This window comes from Eleginops maclovinus, chromosome 11, assembly GCF_036324505.1.
Source record: "Eleginops maclovinus isolate JMC-PN-2008 ecotype Puerto Natales chromosome 11, JC_Emac_rtc_rv5, whole genome shotgun sequence".
NCBI classification, from domain to species: domain Eukaryota; kingdom Metazoa; phylum Chordata; class Actinopteri; order Perciformes; family Eleginopidae; genus Eleginops; species Eleginops maclovinus.
The window spans coordinates 1,086,931-1,109,593 of record NC_086359.1 but is presented as its reverse complement, the minus strand read 5'-3'; the positions used below and the strand labels follow the sequence as shown (position 1 = coordinate 1,109,593).

The 22,663-nt window shown below is 43.6% G+C and overlaps 1 protein-coding gene across 1 annotated transcript in view; it reads left to right on the top strand.

Moving 5' to 3' along the window:
* Positions 1–22,663, top strand: part of LOC134872383 (glutamate receptor 1-like) — a 50,318-nt gene that overhangs the window by 13,604 nt on the left and 14,051 nt on the right. Inside the window, exons 3-13 of the mRNA XM_063895668.1 lie at positions 8,352–8,591; positions 16,576–16,760; positions 17,320–17,373; positions 17,713–17,871; positions 18,213–18,380; positions 18,727–18,831; positions 19,235–19,345; positions 20,280–20,486; positions 21,573–21,788; positions 21,867–21,990; positions 22,235–22,376. Coding sequence (XP_063751738.1) covers positions 8,352–8,591; positions 16,576–16,760; positions 17,320–17,373; positions 17,713–17,871; positions 18,213–18,380; positions 18,727–18,831; positions 19,235–19,345; positions 20,280–20,486; positions 21,573–21,788; positions 21,867–21,990; positions 22,235–22,376 — 1,711 coding nt within the window. The remainder of the gene's footprint in view (positions 1–8,351; positions 8,592–16,575; positions 16,761–17,319; positions 17,374–17,712; positions 17,872–18,212; positions 18,381–18,726; positions 18,832–19,234; positions 19,346–20,279; positions 20,487–21,572; positions 21,789–21,866; positions 21,991–22,234; positions 22,377–22,663) is intronic.

The window sequence follows — 22,663 nt, the reverse complement described above, 5'->3', positions numbered from 1 at the left end:
GCATTCTCTGCACTGTCCAGCCGGGGGCGACTCCACTGGTTATGAGAAATCAAATTGTATAGAAGTCTATAAAGAAATACTTCTCTATTGATTTATATCCTCTGTGAACACTTTCTTAATTATTTTGTCGTCTCAATCTCTAGTCTCAGGTAAATGCTGGTCCCATTTACAGTAAAACAAACAATAAAGGGCGTTAGGGCGGGGCTGGCTGTGATTGACAGGTCCCAACCACACAGTCCTTATTCATGTCGTCCAGCTTTAACCTTTGTTTTCATTGTCCATGTAAATTTGCTTCATTAGCTTTATCTGTTAGGGCGTTCTTTAGCCCAGGGCTGTGCTGCCCACTGGCTGCTAACAGCGAACGTTATCTAGTTGCACATTTCAACAGTTCCACAATTCCTTCCATGCAATGTTTATTAACAGCACCACAATCCTAGAAGCAGTTGTGTGTGTTTTTAGGAAGAATTTAAAAGATATTTGTATCTCTGATCTCTAGTGATGTAGTTTCTCGTTCTGTCTTATCCGTAGTCTGAGCTTCAGCCTTAAAGTGTGTCGGATGGCCCTGACAGCCCGACGCTCTGCAAATTAAGAAAACATCTTCATCAATTTGACAAGAGCGTACACCAGCAGAGCAGAGAGGCAGAGCTGGATGCTAATGAATGTGTCGCTGCAACAATAAACACATCCTGTTATGAAGGAACCCAAATGAATTTGGGCACTTTGGCATCACATCGGAGTACAATTCCTGCCAGCAGATCAGGCTGCAGTGAATGGGGGTCTGAATAGAGCGGGAATGAATCAGGAGAGCGTCTCCGTCTAATAGAGCCTGTAACAGGGTTTTGAAAGCAGTGTATGAACTCGTGTAAACTGTGCTGATGGCTTCATGAACTCTCATCCAGCTGCACATTAAAAATCAGGAGGAAATATTGCTTTTTTATTACTCTGAAGCTGAGTGGCAGAAAAGTCCATTCGTCAGCACAGAATACAGACCTGCAAGTCCTGAGAGCACAGAAAGGAAAGTTTCTCTACTTTTCGGTTAAGGTAATAAGTCTGGAGGTTAACTCGCTGCGTAAGTGTTCACCTGAAGAGCTGCACGATTAGACAAGGGTGTCGGACACGTTGGGGGAAAAGTCCTCACATGAACTCACTGTGATGCGTTTAAGTAAGATGTTTGCTTCGCCTCATCAGTCTGTTTACCTGTCAATCAGTAAGAATCACAGTACGTTTCACAGTATTTCAGTTATGATATTATCCTGTTTTTACATGTAAGAGCATTTTAGTATAGTTTGTCAATGTGGATCAAATGTAGATACTGTGTACTGCAGCATGGGTTCCTCTAGAAAAATATAGCATGAGGGCGCTAACGTCACGTCAGGTCTAAATAACGGGGAGGAGAGACCCTGTTACCTGGTTTACACAAATCCCTGGGTCAGGATAAGTGTGCTGTATGAAGGTATGAAAAAAGTCCGAATTTTTGGGGAAAAGTCTGCTGAGTCATATATCGCTCCTCCAACAACAAATAGATCCAGAGCTCCGGTTCCTTTACTTCCTCTCCAGAAAAAAGGAGAGTAAAAGAAAGGATCAGAAATCTCAGTCTCAGTGTCAGCCTGCTGCCTGCCACGCGTCCCCCGCAGACCCACCGGACATCCATCCCATATTTATTCTCCGTAAGCTGTCTCTGCCGTCTGACCAGACATCTGACCCCATCTCCATATCTCTGGACTCATTAAACCCTTTCTGACCAGCAGAGAGATTGTTTCCTGGCAGCACTTTTGTGAGGACAATCTGCATTTTGGTTTGAGCGTGCACGCTGACTTTTGTGTGTTTTAAGTGTTAAAATAGATCTAGTAAAAAGAACGAGAGTGGCCTCTGAATCTTAGTGAAGTAGAAGTATAAAGTAAATAGAAATACTTAAGTAAAGTACAAACATTTCAAAAAGTACGATAGTAAATTTCCAAGAGAAAAACCAACAGCCACAGACGACAAATTCATTTCATCCTGACTCCCCTTCTGTATCTTCAACCTTTTTAAGTTTGCACTTTAATTATAAACTCTGAGGCGCAGCTAACTAACATTTGAGCTCACCGCCCTCCCAGAGGAGCAGGAGAAGGGAGACGGGGGAGGGAGGAGGGGAGAGACAGAGGGAAATTAAACTGTGTTTCTCTGGCTGCCAGGACTTCCTTATCAGGAGTGTACAGATTGAGACGGCAGAGGGGCGACTCTGCCCCGCAAACCACAGCTTGTTTTGCTTTGTTGTTGTTTTTATTGCTTATTGGTGTAGAAAATAAAGAATGCATAACAATGGGAACATTTAGGCAGGAAGCCCGGTGGAGAGGGACAGCGCTGGTGACATTTTGCCCTTGAGGACTCACTTGTAGTTTCACGCTCCGTTAAATGCCTCAAATGTGAAATGAGGATAGAGTGCAGCTGCATGTAGCGCCTGCAAGGACGTTTATCTCCAACAACACAATTTGGCAGAGAAAGGAAGAGCTGGTGTTCAGATACGAGGAGAAAAGGAGGATTATCTTTAATTAATAATCTTAAACTGTAGTTTCTTGTTAGACAAGACGGAGTCACAGCCAGGAAACTCAGGAAGATAACAAGAGCAGAAAAAGACATGATACGGTTCATTTACTTTATTATGAGTCCAATAGTGAGCAGAACAGACATCATGTCCTTATTGGATTCCAGCAGCAGTGTTGTGGTATTTCAATGTTGAATCCTTCAAGGTATTTCAGTGACTTCCTAAAGAGATGTCACATTTCTCTCGAGGACCGCTTATCCATTTTGAACTCACCGATCATTTATTTTGTTCAGCTCTGCTTCACTTCAGAAAGATGCATAACAACTAATGAGCAGAATTTGAAGTCATGTGACCGTGCTGTAGTTCCTTTATAGCCCAACATTAGCCTCCTTTAGCTTAGCAGTGGAGAGGTGAAGTCATGTGACCGTACTGTAGTTCTTTATAGCCCAACATTAGCCTCCTTTAGCTTAGCGGTGGAGAGGTGAAGTCATGTGACCATACTGTAGTTCTTTATAGCCCAACATTAGCCTCCTTTAGCTTAGCGGTGGTGACGTGAAGTCATGTGACCATACTGTAGTTCTTTATAGCCCAACATTAGCCTCCTTTAGCTTAGCGGTGGTGACGTGAAGTCTTGTTACCGTGCTGTAGTTCCTTTATAGCCTCAGCTGTCGAGGCACCAAACCTCTTTCTCCTGCATCTCCAAACCATTGTCAACCTCTCCGCTAATGCATAGTGTACTCTGGACTCTGTGTAATGTAATGTAGATTACGACAGAGAGAAACTTGTCATTTCCCCTTGAGGATTTATGAAGCATGTCTTTTAGCAAAACAGCTACTGTAGTGCTAACGTAGCAGCTAGGTGTTTGTCAGGATCCCATATCCATGACATTTTCCTTCACTTCTAGTAAAAAGAAATGGGTCTTTTTACTGTGTATATGAAGTCTATGATTGCCGTAGTTTGGATGAAAGGGTTGCATGAGCTGATTTGTGGCCCCTGGAGTGCATTGTGGGTAAATCTCTGTGGACTTGTAAAATGTAAATGTAGACATGGAGGCTGCAGAGACTCGCCCTGAGCCAACAGATGGGATTTAAACCTGCAACTGTTCACAGGAGAAACACTTGTAGTTAACCTACCTTTCTGTGTGTGTGTGTGTGTGTGTGTGTGTGTGTGTGTGTGTGTGTGTCAGCAGGAGATCATCGCATTGATGCCTCGGAGGCAGCGGTTGCCAAAATGCTTTTTTTGCACTGTATGCGTGTGATTCAGCATGAGGATGTGTTAGAGTGTGTGTGTGTGTGTGATGGTACGTCGCCCTGAGGAAGGCAGCAGCCATTTAATCTATTATTCAGCATTGCAACTAAACACATTAATAAGAGCCTGAGGTTGAGACGGGTGCACGCTGACAGGGGGACTCCTCGCATCGGTTTGTTTGAGCTCGGCGTCCGGCTGTTGACGCCTCAGACCTGCTCACATGAAAACACACAATTCAGTTTGTCTTCTTGATCAGTTCTGGTGTAAGCAGATACATTGTAGAGATACTTCATTTGGATCAGTCTTTAGGCACCAAGACTCCCAGAACACCGGCTTCTTCCCTTATTTATTACATCTACTGATTGTGTGGTTTATCTGTTGCTCCAGTGACGTCTCTGAATGATGCATCTTGTCATTTAGACACTTGGGTTATACAGGAACTAGAGCACGGTCACATGACTTCATGTCACCACCGCTAAGCTAAAGGTGGCTAATGTTGGGCTATAAAGGAAGTACAGCACGGTCACATGACTTCACGTCACCACCGCTAAGCTAAAGGTGGCTAATGTTGGGCTATAAAGGAAGTACAGCACGGTCACATGACTTCACGTCACCACCGCTAAGCTAAAGGTGGCTAATGTTGGGCTATAAAGGAACTACAGCATGGTCACATGACTTCACGTCACCACCGCTAAGCTAAAGGTGGCTAATGTTGGGCTATAAAGGAAGTACAGCACGGTCACATGACTTCACGTCACCACCGCTAAGCTAAAGGTGGCTAATGTTGGGCTATAAAGGAACTACAGCACGGTCACATGACTTCACGTCACCACCGCTAAGCTAAAGGAGGCTAATGTTGGGCGTCGTCTCATTTAGACACTTGTTAGCAACCTCCGTTTTTAAATCCAGTGGGGTATTTACTAACGTGTTGTATGTGTTAGGACACAAAGTTTAAATCTCCTCAGCTTGTGTTAATAGGATAACAACCAAAAACACTTTCACAAACCATTGACCTCCAGACAAGGGGACAGGAAGTGATGAAATGTTGACACATGTTAAGGTTTAAGGGCTCATTTCTGCACCACGTAAACATCCTCAGTCTTCACAGACCCTAACCTTTGACATCTTTGTGTTTTGCTGGGTTTAATGTCAACGCAGCGCTCGGTGAAAGTGACTCCTCTGGAACAACACTCAGAGCGGGGGGACTGGTCTGCATGTGGATGACATTCTGGGGTAAACGTGTGACGTATATTCAGCATGACGGCAGTGAAACAGTGATCTGATGTTTGGATGTTTGTCTCCGGGCCGTCTCCTCAGCAGAGCTAGCATAAGAAGTGTGTGTGTGTGTGTGTGTATGTGTGTGTTTGTGTGTGTGTGGGGGGGGGGGGATGTTGACGAGCTAGCCAAGGTAAAACACGTGTCCACCTTTACCTGCCGATAACCCTTCAGCTGAACACTGTGATTATTAGTCTACCCAGAGACACAGATCTGTGGTTGGAAGGACGGTTGTCAGGAGGATGAGGCTCTCTGTTTTTGGATTGGGGTTGGGGGGGGTGAGGTCTCAGCTGTGGGGCCCGTGGCTCTGGTTGCCGTCTCTGGGCTGTGTTTAAATAAAGCTCTGTATGGAGGCCCGAGGAGGCGAGGAGCGCGATGTCTGACGCCGAGTGAGGACGAGGTCAGCTCAGTGTCTCCACGTCAACTTCTCTCCTCACTGAGTTTAATTGGTGAAGCTTTGGGAGGGGGGGGGTGTTGTTGTTCTGACAGATATAAACATCAGGGCCAAGATAAATCTAAATCTAACGATGACAGGAAGACGGGGATTCAATAGACAATCTTCTGTGATTTCCGAAATGTTACTGGCCCCCATGACAACCAGCGCTACGATGCTATTAAGGCTATACATGTCGTCATTGATATAAAACAAATGACTCATTCTTGTATTGAGTATCCCTTGGTCAGAAGAGTGACAATATATCTTGTTTATCTGGTCCTGAAAGCTTCTTTTAACAGCAGTGTTTGTGTGAGAGACATTAATATAGAGTAAACAAAATGATGCTGATGATGGCCTAATGTATGTTTATGATGCTGTGAGTCATCCACAGCTGCTGAGCCTTCTGGGAATATGTATTTATGTTCAGGTCAACAACATCGACACTGTCCAGATGTGATCATCCTTTAGGAGGAGGCAGTGAAGTGATCGCTGATTTATGTTCCTGCAATCAATCACACGTGTTTCTACTGTGGAAAACAAGTATTGAAATAGTGCTGTAAGATACAAACTGAAGAGAGTAAACACAAAACATATTGATCCAAAAGATTCCTGAATGTTCAAGCTTGGAGAAAATATTTAGACTTCCTGTTCCTCTTTTTTAAACTAATATACAAAACCTTCCTTAGAAAGCATAAATATGTGATTGATTGCAGGAACATAAATCAGAGATCACTTCGCTGCCTCCTCCTGAAGGATGATCACATCTGGACCTTGCAGATGTTGTTGACCTGAACATCAAAATGTATTGTGCAGGGACCATCTGTCAGGCCTCTGTCGGGACAGCAGCGCTAACGCTAACAGACAGATACCTCGTTAGCATGATAGCATCAGCCTCGGGGCTAACCTCTATTGTTAGCATGATAGCATGACCCCAGAGGAAAAGAGCTATTAACAGAGTTAGCATGTTAGCACTTCACCAAGGACACACACACACACACACACACACACACACACACACACACACACACACACACACACACACACACACACAAGGTACATACAAGGTGCATTTACTTTAAATGATTTTTTTCCACAAAAACAAACTAAATACCACATCAATACTGTATTCAACGGACACCACACAAAGTACACAAAATTTCACCAAATACACAAATAATACAGAAACATTTCTTTAGCCATTTTGTATCTTTTGTTATTAATGCTAAATACATTTTTACAAACATGGATTATTGGGCATATTTGGATTAATGATCAGCTAATCACATCTTCAATATGTGTGTGTCTGCAACCTTTATTTCAGGGAGGAACATATGACCTTCTTTATCGCTCCAACATCAGGACCCTTTTTACATGAAAGACAGAATATTATGTCTCAGTGCTTCGCTCTCATTGCTGATGATGTTTGGACTTGTATCACTTATTCTAAGAGGACATTTAGCCTTAAAAAGGAGTTTGTTTTTTGGTGGTATTTAGTGACAGGTTCACATCTTTATTGTCCGATCGTTTTTATATTCCAAAACCAGATTTGTGTGTAGAATAAGCTGGTGATCCCACAGAGCTGCGATGCAGGAGCGATGAGAATATTTGGTCCTAATCCTGCTGCGGGAGGAGTCATTTGATTCGGCACGAGGAGCCTTTTGTGTGGAAACAGCAAACTGCAGTTTATCAGCAGCAGATAAGTGAGGCGCTGAAATCACGCCTCCGCCGTGACGAGGAGATAACACCCTCATGTACGGATACAATCATAAACGTTACGAATGAACGAGACAAAAGAAATGACTTAAAGCTGCTACGTTCTGCTTCATTAAGCAGCAAATATATTCCAAAAACACATGTTTTATTAAACATGATGTCTATTTGTATTCATTTTATAGACTAATGTCCAAGAGTAGGATGACGTCTAACATCACAAGGTTTTGACTCAGCTGATATCCTCATGATTTTTATTATTTCAAAGTTTTTTTTTTGTACATTTCTGTTAAAATTCATGATTTATGACTTTTTCTTGGGGGTTTTTTCACTCCCCAGACGTCTTTTTATGCCGTCTTGTGAAACAACCCGCCTTGATTAAAATAAAAATTCCTCTGAAACATTTGGGATATTGGAGGTGTGCTCCACTGAATATATGAAATATTTATTGTAGATTTTACACATTTTCATGCAGAAATGTTATATATCCATCCCTTAAATCTGTGTACATTTGATGCTAAGCTAACAGTTTTCTCCTTTTCATCTTGAACTGTCTGTTTACTGTCCATCTGCAGGACCCATTGCACAGCATTAGTTCTGTATAAAATAAACCCTGCATACAAAGTAATACCTGTCTTTTACAAAAAGCACAAACCTGTCTCACATAAAGCTCCGTGGTGTTTCAGACCTGTGTGTCAGGAGACGACGCACTCTAGAGCGTCGTGTGTCTGAACTGTATTTCACTTTTGGTTTGTTTGCTGACCTGGGATTCGGGGCGGAAAAAGATGAACTGGAGCTTGAAAACAAGACAGACAACAAGACAAGAGAAATTATTGAAGGAAGGAAAGTAAAGGGAGAGGACAGACGGTGAAGGAGAGGCGGGGGGCAGAGGGATGCAAACTGACAGACAGAGAGGCTGAGGGGGGAAATATTAAAATACTAATACTTCGACACACACACGTATAATCTCCTCCTATACAACCTGATGCATGAACAATGAAGAAAGGAGACAACACGTTGGACTTTGAGAAACCTGGACGTACATTTTTCACATTATAATAAACAGTAAAAAACTAACAATTATTAATAAAATGATTGTTAATTACAGCGCCAAATAAAAGCTGTCAATGTTTTAATCTCCTCCTCTTCCCCTCCCAGTCTGCTCCCAGTTCTCTAAAGGAGTGTACGCCATCATGGGTCTGTACGACCGGCGGACTGTGAACATGCTGATGTCGTTCTGCGGCTCTCTGCACGTGTGCTTCGTCACGCCCTCCTTCCCCGTCACCACCAACAACCAGTTTGTGCTGCAGCTGAGGCCCCCGCTGCAGGAGCCAATCATGGCCCTGCTGGAGACCTTCAACTGGAGCCGCTTCGTCTACATGTACAGCCCCGACTCAGGTGAGACCTTTCCTTTATCTGAAGGGTACTTCAACGTGCATACTACAGGTAGAATAAAGTACTTTAACCTGCATACTACAGGTAGAATGCAGTACTTTACCCTGCATACTACAGGTAGAATGCAGTACTTTACCCTGCATACTACAGGTAGAATAAAGTACTTTACCCTGCATACTACAGGTAGAATGCAGTACTTTACCCTGCATACTACAGGTAGAATGCAGTACTTTACCCTGCATACTACAGGAAGAATGCAGTACTTTACCCTGCATACTACAGGTAGAATGCAGTACTTTACCCTGCATACTACAGGAAGAATGCAGTACTTTACCCTGCATACTACAGGTAGAATGCAGGGTAAAGTACCTGCATACTACAGGTAGAATGCAAGTACTTTACCCTGCATACTACAGGTAGAATGCAGTACTTTACCCTGCATACTACAGGAAGAATGCAGTACTTTACCCTGCATACTACAGGTAGAATGCAGTACTTTACCCTGCATACTACAGGTAGAATGCAGTACTTTACCCTGCATACTACAGGTAGAATGCAGTACTTTACCCTGCATACTACAGGTAGAATGCAGTACTTTACCCTGCATACTACAGGAAGAATGCAGTACTTTACCCTGCATACTACAGGAAGAATGCAGTACTTACCCTGCATACTACAGGAAGAATTGCAGTACTTTACCCTGCATACTACAGGTAGAATGCAGTACTTTACCCTGCATACTACAGGTAGAATGCAGTACTTTACCTGCATACTACAGGAAGAATGCAGTACTTTACCCTGCATACTACAGGAAGAATGCAGTACTTTACCCTGATACTACAGGAAGAATGCAGTACTTTACCCTGCATATACAGGTAGAATGCAGTACTTTACCTGCATCCCTACAGGTAGATATGCAGTACTTTACCCTGCATACTACAGGAAGAATCTAGTTCTTTACCTCATTGCTGACAGGTGGATATCATTATTTACAAAGGACATTACTAACAAGGTAGTTGCTTTTTTGGCCTGATTTATGACAGGTAATCAATCTTTACCTGCCGATACTTTACAGTTCCAAATCAGTACTTTTGCTGGAATAAGCTGGTCAAGAGTGCGTATGAGACTGCATGATACAGTAGATCTAATTCTTCCGCGAGCATTTATTCGGCACGTAGGAGCTATTTGTGATGAATACACAGTAAATGCAGTACTTATCACCGCATAGTAAGGCTGAAATCAGACTTCCGCCTGATGACAGGTAGAATACAACCTCATGTACCGATACAATATAACGTTACAATGAAGGACAAAAATACTTTAACGCCTGCTACACGTTAGCTTCATTAAGCAGCAAATATTTCCAACAACACTGTTATACTTAAACATGATGTCTATTTGTATTCTTTCAGACTAATTCCAGAGTAGGAGACGTCAACATCACAAGTTTTACTCAGCTGATACCTACATGATTTTTATTATTTCAAAGTTTTTTTTCTGATATTTCTTAAAATAGATTTATGAATTTTATCTGGGGTTTTTCACTCCCAGTCGTCTTTTAGCGTTTGGAAACAACGTTGATTAAATAAATATTCCTCTGAACATTTGGGATATTGGAGTGTCTACCATGAATAATGAAATATTTATTGTAGATTTTACACATTTTCATGCAGAAAATGTTTATATATCCATCCCTTAAATCTGTGTAATTTGATGCTAAAGCTAACAGTTTTTCTCCTTTTCATCTTGAACTGTCTGTTTACTGTCCATCTGCAGGACCCATTGCACAGCATTAGTTCTGTATAAAAAAACCCTCCATACAAAGTAATACCTGTCTTTTACAAAAAGCACAAACCTGCTCTCACATAAAGCTCCGTGTGTGTCTCAGACCTGTGTGTCAGGAGACGACGCACTCTAGAGCGTCGAGTTGTCTGAACTGTATTTCACTTTTGGTTTGTTTGCTGACCTGGGATTCGGGGGCGGAAAAAAATGAACTGGAGCTTGAAAACAAGACAGACAACAAGACAAGAGAATTATTGAAGGAAGGAAAGTAAAGGGAGAGGACAGGCGGTGAAGGAGAGGCGGGGGGCAGAGGGATGCAACTGACAGACAGAAGGCTGAGGGGGGAAATATTAAAATACTAATACTTCGACACACACACGTATAATCTCCTCCTATACAACCTGATGCATGAACAATGAAGAAAGGAGACAACACGTTGGACTTTGAGAAACCTGGACGTACATTTTTCACATTATAATAACAGTAAAAAACTAACAATATTAATAAAATGATTGTTAATTACAGCGCCAAATAAAAGCTGTCAATGTTTTAATCTCCTCCTCTTCCCCTCTCAGTCTGCTCCCAGTTCTCTAAAGGAGTGTACGCCATCATGGGTCTGTACGACCGGCGGACTGTGAACAAGCTGATGTCGTTCTGCGGCTCTCTGCACGTGTGCTTCGTCACGCCCTCCTTCCCCGTCACCACCAACAACCAGTTTTTGTGCTGCAGCTAGGCCCCCGCTGCAGGAGCAATCATGGCCCTGCTGGAGACCTTCACTGGAGCCGCTTCGTCTACATGTACAGCCCCGACTCAGGTGAGACCTTTCCTTTATCTGAAGGGTACTTCAACGTGCATACTACAGTAGAATGCAGTACTTTACCCTGTATACTACAGGTAGAATAAAGTACTTTACCCTGCATACTACAGGTAGAATAAAGTACTTTACCCTGCATACTACAGGTAGAATGCAGTACTTTACCCTGCATACTACAGGTAGAATGCAGTACTTTACCCTGCATACTACAGGAAGAATGCAGTACTTTACCCTGCATACTACAGGTAGAATGCAGTACTTTACCCTGCATACTACAGGTAGAATGCAGTACTTTACCCTGCATACTACAGGTAGAATGCAGTACTTTACCCTGCATACTACAGGAAGAATAAAGTACTTTACCCTGCATACTACAGGAAGAATAAAGTACTTTACCCTGCATACTACAGGAAGAATAAAGTACTTTACCCTGCATACTACAGGTAGAATGCAGTACTTTACCCTGCATACTACAGGAAGAATAAAGTACTTTACCCTGCATACTACAGGAAGAATAAAGTACTTTACCCTGCATACTACAGGAAGAATGCAGTACTTTACCCTGCATACTACAGGAAGAATAAAGTACTTTACCCTGCATACTACAGGAAGAATAAAGTACTTTACCCTGCATACTACAGGAAGAATAAAGTACTTTACCCTGCATACTACAGGTAGAATGCAGTACTTTACCCTGCATACTACAGGTAGAATGCAGTACTTTACCCTGCATACTACAGGTAGAATGCAGTACTTTACCCTGCATACTACAGGAAGAATGCAGTACTTTACCCTGCATACTACAGGTAGAATGCAGTACTTTACCCTGCATACTACAGGAAGAATAAAGTACTTTACCCTGCATACTACAGGTAGAATGCAGTACTTTACCCTGCATACTACAGGTAGAATGCAGTACTTTACCCTGCATACTACAGGAAGAATGCAGTACTTTACCCTGCATACTACAGGTTTTACACAGTCATTGTATTTGGGCTGCTTGATAAAAAAATACAAACAGCTAAAAGTACCTTCTCAAGGACTAAAGAAGAAGAGGGGGTGATCAGAGGAGCTCTTTGACAGATTCCTCCCCCCCTCCCCTCCATAATGACGGAGTGTGACGGACCCTCAGACCTCTCTAACTGCAGGAACAGAATCCACATTGAGAGACATAAACTGTGGCTCTGAGTTTATCTGACGTCCTGTAGTGAAACAGAAACAGAATTAGCAGCAGAGCGGTTATCTCTCCCCCCGCCGCCCCCCAGTTTAATCATATTGTCTTCCCCATCTGCTCAGAAACCAGTGGTGGAAGTCTTTCTAAAACAACACTGTGTCACTGTGTGTCTAATGGCCTCTGCAGAGGAGGAGAATCTGAAATGTTCCATGAATCTGAAAATGCTGCAGTAAAAAGTCCTTTCCTGCATGTTTTTGTGATAAAGTGTGTGTGAATGGTGTGTGTGTAACACGCTTCAGAATAGAGAGAGGAATGAATGCACACAGTTGGGTGTGTGTGAGATATTTCTGCTGAGAGAGAAGGAGAAAAACATTTGGAGGTAAAGAAATGTGAGCATGTTTCAGAGAACAAGTGGTAAAAATCTGACAAAGTTGAACTATTGTATTTAGACAAAAAAAGGTAAAATATTTCCAAAAAGAAATCCTATTATAACTAACATGTTATTTAAGAAATTGTAAAAGTTGGAGGAAAAAAGTCATAACAACTCTGAGGAAGGCTGTCGAACATTTCAGAGAAAATGAAAGTTGAATAAATGTAAGAGAGCAAGGGCGAGTAAAGTCACATATCCAGAGAAACACACATTTTGAAGGAAAACACAGTTTTAATATATAACAAAATAGCCTCAATGTCACAAAAAGGTGTGTTATATTAAAAGGAAAAGAGTCAGGAGAGTTTGGAGGAAACAGTCTGTACAGGTCTGGATGGTGAACACACTGCAGGTGAGAGATCATGAAGCCTCCCCACCTCTTAACTGACACTAGCACAGCTCTGTTTCACCTATTATGGTTAAATATGCAACAGAGGCATTATGTAGGGAGTGGATTTAGGAGAAGTCTGCAGACTCAAACAGAGTCAGTAAGAATCACCTCCTGAGTGTGGATTCTTTTCTTCACACCAGTCTGAAGGAAGACACGAAACATCCCAAATCCTGCAGATCTCCCCGCGCTGTGGAAGGGCTTTAACTCCTGCACAGAGGGAGTATTTTTGCATGTATGCGGCACTACCTTTTACTCAACCTGACTCATCCCACAATAATCGCTCTGTTGCCATGGATACAGCCTGCAGCACAGCGTGCAGTGACTGCTGCAAACATACATTGAAGTTACAGTGGAGTCCCTTCATCACTTCCTCCTCTTCCTCTCTGATCACTTTATCCACATGTTGCTTCCTTCTTCTCTTCAAAACTCAGTAAACATTTCAGATGTTGACTTCATTTGATCATCTTATCACGGTGGCCGACACACTACAACGGGCCTTAACTCTTCCATCATGGTGGCCTTTTGTCCGCTCTGTGATGGCCTTGATTTGGCCTGGCATTGGCCCCTTCTTTGCTCTATATTCACCCTCTGTTGGGCTGGTCCTCACCCCGAGTTAGCCCTTTTTCTGTACACGTTTTGGCCCTAAGTTGGCCTCTTATTGGCCCTCTGTTGGGCCAATTGACCTTTGTTAACTCTGTTATGGCCCTAGGTATTGGCCCTGTTTTGGACCTCTGGCTTTAGCTCTGCCCTGTTTAAGTCCGGTATTTGACAAGTGTTGGCTCCATTTCTGTCCCTGTGTTAACGGCTTGGAGTCCCAGCGTTGCTTTGTTTTAGACCCCTGTCGACCCTGTTTTGGCCCTGGGTTGGCTAGTATCTGGCCCTGTGTTTACTGCGCTGGCCTTGCTGTGGCACAGAGCTTGCTGTGTTTTAATGAGCAGAGGACAGATGGAGGCTGCTGTAACGCTCTGTAAGACTCTCTTGGGAATAACACTCGAGCTCTTCTGAGGACTCTTCTCCTCTTTTCTTGTCTGCTCTCTTTTGTGCATTTTATTTTCTTCTTATTCTCATTTTTCCTCGTTTTCCTCCTGTATCCTCTCCTCTTCCTCTCCGTACATTAAAGGACATGCATTCATGGTGTTTATGTAAATCAGATGCAGAAAAGAGAACCGTGTCTCTGTTTATTACCCTCTCTTTCTCTCTTTGCTGTACGTCTGGCGTTACACTATATTATCACTGACTCACACTTGACTTGTTTTGCTGTGTGTGTGTGTGTGTGTGTGTGTGTCTGTGTCACTGTGCTGAGCTAATGAGCCGTTACCTATCAGAGGGCATCACATCTTCAGCACCAATTATCAGCAGAATGGAGATAAATGCTCTCTGAGTGTGTGGAGGGAAACACGTGAGGAAGTAAAGGTTTAGAAGGTTCTGTTAGAAAATAGGTACCTCATCTCTAATAATTTGTCTGACACACACACACACACACACACACACACACACACACACACACACACACACACACACACACACACACACACACACACACACACACACACACACAGACAGACTTTAAGACTTGTATTTCTGTCTTTGACTGTGTGTGTGTGTGTGTGTGTGTGTGTGTGTGTGTGTGTGTGTGTGTGTGTGTGTGTGTGTGTGTGTGTGTGTGTGTGTGTGTGTGTGTGTGTGTGTGTGTGTGTGTGTGTGTGTGTGTCTTGGAAGTTTCAATTTGTCTCTCAGTTCATCTCTTCTCTTTAAAGTCTATCTGAATTTTGCTGACTTGTCATCTGAACACGGTGTGTGTGTGTGTGTGTGTGTGTATGTGTCTGTGTGTGTGTGTCTGTGTGTCTGTGTGTCTGTGTGTGTGTCCTGTAACATGCTGATGTCATTACTCTGCGTGTGACTCATTGGGTTGTGAGACAGGTCGTAGAAGACCAGGAGGCATTTAAAGATGCATTCAATTGTGATTTTGTTTGGCCACTAGGGGGCGGAAGACCTCCATTGGACTGCCGGAACATGGTGACATCACTCTGGAACAGTCACGCTCCTATTGGTTAGCGCTCCAACACACTGTATGTGATAGGCTAAGGGGCGGGACATCTCTCAGAGGTAGACCAATCACAACAGAGCCGGCCAGCTAAGATTCTGTTTTACTTATCATACTATATTTAGTCTTACATGGACCGAAACCCCACGAGCTAAAGACTAAATATAGAGTAATAAAATATCACGTATCACCAAAGTACTACTAATTTAACATATTTTTTCAGATGCTTACTGAAGCCCACACATGTCTTCCCCCAAATCAGTTGCCGGTACAAATGAGTTAAAAAAGCAACTCAAAGAAACAGAAAGCATCAGAGTAGTGAAGCAGCGTTCTGAAGTGCGACCCGGGTCGAGTCCAGCCTCAGGCAGACGGCTCACATCACAGCCTTCACATTCACAGCTTCTCTCTCTTCAGATCCTCAGCAACTCTCATGGAATATATATCTGTGTTGTGTCTGAGCGGCGAGGCAGACGGTGCTGCTTTGAACAGAGAAAATACTCATTTTGCTAACAGCAGTCCTGCAGTAGCTTGTAAACATGAGCACATGTTTTTACTTCCCTCTTGATTTATCAGTTAACTTTCTCCTGATGGTTTATGGTCTCAGTCTCAAGTCTTCTTCAACACAGCATCATGTTCATCCCAGTCACAGTTAAACAATGATAAAACAGCGTATGCATAAAAGCCAGATAATGTCAGCCAAAAAGTAGAGGGATTCAACCAAGAGCGTCAACTTTATTGTAAATCTTTCAGTTTGTGTGTACGGACAGAAAGATAGAAATACAGTTTCCCACAATCCAGAGGATGAAACAACACAACAGTCGATATATACTAAGTAACAGTCTCTTGAATGATGAATAAATTGCTGTAAAAATGTACGTTAGAGGGAAAGACCGTCCATAGCAGTGTAGAAAGTATCTGCTGCTGGAGGTGTGTGTGTGTGTGTGTGGGGGGGTGTTAAAGTTCAGGTCCAGTGGGTGCAGGGGGGAGAGAATGTGTCCTCCCTGTGATTAGGTTAGCTCGACAGACATGTTTATTACATTTCAGTATTCAACTTTATTGTCTGTTTTCAACTTCAATGAAAGTAAATCGTCACATTCATCCGAACACGTCTCCCTCATTCACTGGTTTGTGAACTGGCCAAAATGTCCAACTCAAGCCTTCAATGGCTAGCAAACCAGTGGTTGACTTCCCAAAGACTGAGTCCACCACTTTAACCAAATCTCCTCTGGTGTAGCTCCGCTTAAAGTCCTTTAGCACGTTAGCATGTTGTTTGTCAGTATGGAGTCGGTGTTCCAACAGAACCGTCCACACCTCTGCAGAGTATGAACAGTTCTCTTTCTCCCGCTCTTTATCAGGTCTGTCGGTGCTGCAGAGGATTTTGGACACGGCGGCGGAGAAAGTCTGGCAGGTCACCTCCATAAACCTGGACTCCCTGACTGAAGCGGGATTCATCAAGCTGCTCACCGACCTCGACTTCAAAAAGGAGTTTCAGATCATCATCGACTGCGAGCAGGAGAGGCTCAACTCCATCCTCAACCTGGTGAGACTGAAAAGCTGTTTTATTCTGAGGAACGAAGTTTTCAGGAGGAAGAAGATGCGATTTTCTGCCCAAAACAATGTCACATTTAAGAAACACCAACAAAATAAATACAGAGAAAAAGTTGTTTTCAACGCCGAGAAGAGGAGAGAGGTCCAGAGGAAGAGGAGGAGAAATGTTCAAACAGCTTCCCCCAGCTGTTAGTCAGTGCTCAACCACTGATGCATCCTCCTCCTCCTCCTCCTCTTCCTCCTCTACAGCTGTTTATCTCCTCACCCCTTTCTAACCTCTCCTCCTTTCATCCATCGGAGGAGACCCTCACTCTTTCTGATGGCCAATTAATTCCTCAGAACCATTTGAATCCTCCAATTAGCAGCTGTTAAACACACACACACACACACACACACACACACACACACACACACACACACACACACACACACACACACACACACACACACACACAGATGGGGGTGATGAATGCCTAATGGATGCTTTTTATCATCGTTAGAAACATCACAGAAGTGTAATTAGCATCTCATTTATTCTGACTTTTCCTCAGATTGCTGCTCAGAGGAGAAACTTGAAGATGTACCACTACATCCTCGCCAATCTGGTGAGTGTTGACTGCAGGGGAAACATGTAGAGAGCGGGCCAGGGAACACGTATTTCTGTGTGTGACCCTGAAGGCAGCATCTCCCTGGTCCAATGGGATTCCTCGATGTGATTTGGGATTATTGTATAGAGTCAAACAAACGTTTAGTTCAGCAGGAGGATCTCCACTCACTAACACCACTTCATGAATTCTGAAGTAAAACGCTAACGTTGGGCTCTAAAGAAACTACAGCACATGACTTCACGTCAACACCGCTAAGCTAAAGGTGGCTAATGTTGAGCGTGTGTGTGTGTGTGTGTGTGTGTGTGTGTGTGTGTGTGTGTGTGTGTGTGTGTTCAGGGCTTCCTGGACCTGAACATGACAGAGTTTCAGAAGCTCGGTGCCAACGTTACGGGCTTCCAGCTGATGAACCGATCTGATCCAGCCGTGGAGAAGGTCGACAAAGACTGGCTGGAGTTCGACAGCAAAGACCTGAAACTGCCCCGCAGGAGACTCAGGGTACACACACACACACACTTTTTCATCTTGAAATATTTCAAAACTCTTCTCTAAATATTAGCATTATATTACACATTTTTTCTCCAGTAAATAAAACACAAGTTTTAAAATATATTTCATTATTTTTCCAACTTCTTTCTTCAAATAAAATGACCTTTTTTTCTTGAAAGCTTAATTTCCTTCAATAAACATTGGAACTTTTTCACATTAAATCTTGAAACATTACTTTTTTTCTTTACTTTTTTTCTTGAACCGTAGTTCCTCTTTCACAGATAAAAATCCGACCATGAACAGCATCAGTTTCATAATAACAGTGATGATTACGTTTCCCCCTCCCTCAGTACACCGGGGCTCTGACCTACGACGGCGTCACCGTCATGGCCGCCGCCTTCCAGAACCTGCGGCGGCAACGCATCGACATCTCGCGCCGTGGGAACGCCGGGGAGTGTCTCGCTAACCCCCCCGCCCCCTGGGGACAGGGCATTGACATCCAGAGGGCCCTGCAGCAGGTCAGAAATACATACAAATACACACTTATACCCACTAGTACACGCACAGACATGCAGAGGGCCCGACAACAGGTCGGTAAATACACAGCAGTAGAAAAATACACGGACATACTAAGATATACGCATAAATACACAGGAACATATACAGAAAAATACTTCAAGTAACCTCAATCAAGTGGGCTGTGCAACAGGTCAGCGAATACACAGAAATGTACAGAAAAACATATGTGTGTGTGTGTGTGTGTGTGTGTGTGTGTGTGTGTTTGTACATGTATAAGGATGTCAATATATGTGTGTTTTCAGTGTGTTTTCCTCATTATAGAAATGTTGTTGTGTGTGTGTGCAGGTGCGTCTGGAGGGTCTGACGGGTCGTGTGCAGTTCGATGAGCGGGGTCAGCGCACTAACTTCTCTCTGAGGGTGATGGAGCTGGGCCTCACCACGCCCCAACAGGTGAGGCTGCTTCCACCCTCTCTGACGGAGCTGCCGTGTGGAGGATTCACTGTAGTCAGCTGGTTTCAATAATTAGCTCCCGCTCCTCTGATTAAAGATAATCTGTGGAATCAGCTGCTGCAGCGCTAAAACCTGCAGACTGTCAGCGCTCTGCTCCCCTCCAGGGAGGAGGAGGCATTAGGATTTAGTAAAAGTAGAGAAACCACAATTTAAAAACCTTGCTTTAGCGGACAGGTTTTATCCAAAGACACCATCAGGACCAATAATCCTGAAGTGCTTAAGCTTAAAATAAGCCTTTTTAAGTCTGTTTAATCATCTTTATGTACTCTTACAAGTCCTTTACTAGCAGTCTCAAATCTAAGTGTGACGTTGCTATCGCGACCGGATTACCTGATGTGTTCAGATCGGCTACTGGAACGAGAGGCAGGGCTACGTGAGCACGGCCGTCCGGAAGCCGATCCCGGAGGAGTTCCACGGCCTGCAGAACCGGACCTACGTCATCACCACCATCCTGGTAAGAGCGGGAACACGTCATGTGATTACACCCGAGCGTGTTGGTTAAAGTAACGCCACCGATCCCTTCATGATCCAGGTGTGTGTTGTTACCTTAGCTGCCCTTGTGTGGCTGGAATTAGTATCACAACACCAAACACCGTCCTGTCTTCCCTGGAAACACGTTCTCTTCTCACCTTATTGTGGCTATGTACTGCCTGTGTGTTTTAGAGACCATTTTAAGATTCTTTTATTTGTTTTTAAATCTTTAAATGGTCTCGCCCCGTCTTACCTCTCTGAGCTGCTCCATCCTTACACTCCTGCCCGGTGCCTCACGTCAGCTGATCAGCTGCTCCTGGAGGTACCGAGGCCTAAACAGAAGCTCAGAGGGGATAGAGCCTTTTCCGCTGCCGGTCCTAAACTGTGGAATGACCTCCCATTGCACATTAGACAAGCCCCTTCACTGCCCATTTTTAAAACTCCTCTTAAAACCCATCTCTATTCCTTGGCTTTTAACCCAGCATGAGACTCTGTTTCTGTATTTGTTTCATTGGTCTTGTTGTTTTGATATTGTTATTGTGCTATGTGTTTTCATCCATGTGCAGCACTTTGTTTCAGCTGCGGCTGTTTTCAAAGGGCTTTATAAATAAAGTTGATTTGATTTGATTTATTAAATACTGGGACAGAAACTCTCCTTTAACTGGTAAAACTTCATTATTGTTCTCCTGGCAACAATTTTCACTTGTGTTTTTGCAGATGACTTGACAAAGGAGGGTAATTAGGAAAAGACTGTATTTATTTCCCCTGTTTTTAAGTCATATACACAGTAAAGAAGGCACTGAGTTCTGCAGAACCGGACCTACCGACCGGACGTCGTAGGCATCATCCTGGTAGGACCGGGAACACGTGACGTGATTAAAGCTGTTGTTAAAAGTAACGCCTGGCTCTCCGTGCAGGAGGCCCCCTACATGATGCTGAAGAAGAACCACGAGCAGTACGAGGGGAATGAGCGCTACGAGGGTTACTGCGCAGAACTGGCCGCCGAGATCGCCAAACACGTGGGCTTCGTTTACCGCCTGGAGCTGGTGGGGGACAGCAAGTACGGAGCCCGAGACGCCGAAACCACGATGTGGAATGGCATGGTGGGAGAGCTGGTGTACGGGGTGAGTGGGGACGACGACACTGAGACAAGATAATACGTGAGGATGGATCTCACATAGTAAAGTACAATAATAAAATACTCAAAAATATACAAAAAAAAATGTGTAAACTGTCCTGAAATTAGCTTTGAAACAACAAGCAAAAAGAAAATCACCATCTTATTTCTCTGTCAGGTTTTACTGTTAAACAGGGAATTTGTGAACGCTCCCCCCTGTTTTTCACATTAACGATGGAGTAGTTGTGCACTTCAGCCCCTTGTGGCCAAAATGAGAACTACAATAACAAACAAACCAAGAAGGAATTACAAATGTTAGAAACTGTTTTAATTTCACATGGCAATACTTTCCCAAATATTCTTGAATCAATCTGAGGAAGCTGTATTTTCACTGTATCAAATCTTAAATGTTGAAAACGGTACGGAAACTATTTTTATTTCATTTTATTTTTTGAATTTTTTTGTTTTATTATAATTTTTTTTAACCAAAACTTAAAATATATGTTTCTTTTGTCTGGGAAAACTTTGTTATTCTTTTCATATGTGGCAAAACAAAATTTTATGGACAAACAAATAGTTCACTCTAAACTTCAAACATGTGTGGGCTTCCATACACCTTGTTTAAAGTAAACCTCTCAGGTGTGTGTTGTTACCTGAGGAACCTCTCAGGTGTGTGTGTTACCTGAGGAACCTCTCAGGTGTGTGTGTTACCTAAGGAACCTCTCAGGTGTGTGTGTGTTACCTGAGGAACCTCTCAGGAGTGTGTGTTACCTGAGGAACCTCTCAGGTGTGTGTGTTACCTAAGGAACCTCTCAGGTGTGTGTGTGTTACCTGAGGAACCTCTCAGGTGTGTGTGTTACCTAAGGAACCTCTCAGGTGTGTGTGTGTTACCTGAGGAACCTCTCAGGAGTGTGTGTTACCTGAGGAACCTCTCAGGTGTGTGTGTTACCTAAGGAACCTCTCAGGTGTGTGTGTGTTACCTGAGGAACCTCTCAGGTGTGTGTGTTACCTAAGGAACCTCTCAGGAGTGTGTGTTACCTGAGGAACCTCTCAGGTGTGTGTTGTTACCTGTCCCCCCTCCCTGTCCCTGCAGAAGGCGGACGTAGCGGTGGCCCCCCTCACCATCACCCTGGTGAGGGAGCAGGTGATCGACTTCACGAAGCCCTTCATGTCTCTGGGGATCTCCATCATGATCAAGAAACCCATCAAGTCCAAACCCGGCGTGTTCTCCTTCCTGGACCCGCTGGCATACGAGATCTGGATGTGCATTGTGTTCGCCTACATCGGGGTCAGCGTGGTTCTGTTCCTGGTGAGGAGCCCGGGTTCTGGTGCTGCGAACACATGATACTGCTGATACCTTACTACATGACTCTCTCCTGTGTCTCAGGTGAGTCGCTTCAGCCCCTACGAGTGGAAAGGTGAAGACTCTGACGACGAAGATGAAACTCTGCCCTCTTCTTCCTCACGACGAGCGCTGCCCACCTCCTCCTCTGAGCTCACTCACTCTCCAGGTATATTCATCATCCTCCTCCTCCTCCTTCCCCTCCTCTTCCTACTTTGTTTCTTCTTCTTCTTCTTCTTCTTCTTCTTCTTCTTCTTCTTCTTCTTCTTCTTCTTCTTCTTCTTCTTCTCTTCTTCTTCTTCTTCTCTCTTCCTCTTCCTCCTCTTCCTTATTGTATTATTTCTCACATGAATCCTGATCGTCTCCCAGTGTCTGTCCTGGTTCTCGGGTGATGTTCTCCTTGTGTTCCTCAGGGTTCTCCCAGTCTCAGAACCAGAGCCAGCAGAAGGAAAAGGAGAAGGAGTCTCCTGAATACACCAACGACTTTGGGATCTTCAACTCGCTGTGGTTCTCTCTGGGCGCCTTCATGCAGCAGGGCTGTGACATCTCCCCCAGGTACAACCCTCAGATATTTCCTCTGTGGTCAGAGAGGTTTTTTATTTGTCCAGCTTTTAAGTTATGTTTTGGCATTTGAGCTGAATTCACCATGATGTTGTTTGGTATGAGGCCCTCTCATAGAAAGCTTTACCAACATGTATAATTAAAAAATATGTGAAGGTTTAAGATCTGAACTATAGTCTTATATTTATATACATCATACCAATAATATTACTAGAATACTTTACACTCAGAACATAAGGATTACAATCTCTGACACCAAACATGCTATAACAAACTGTAAC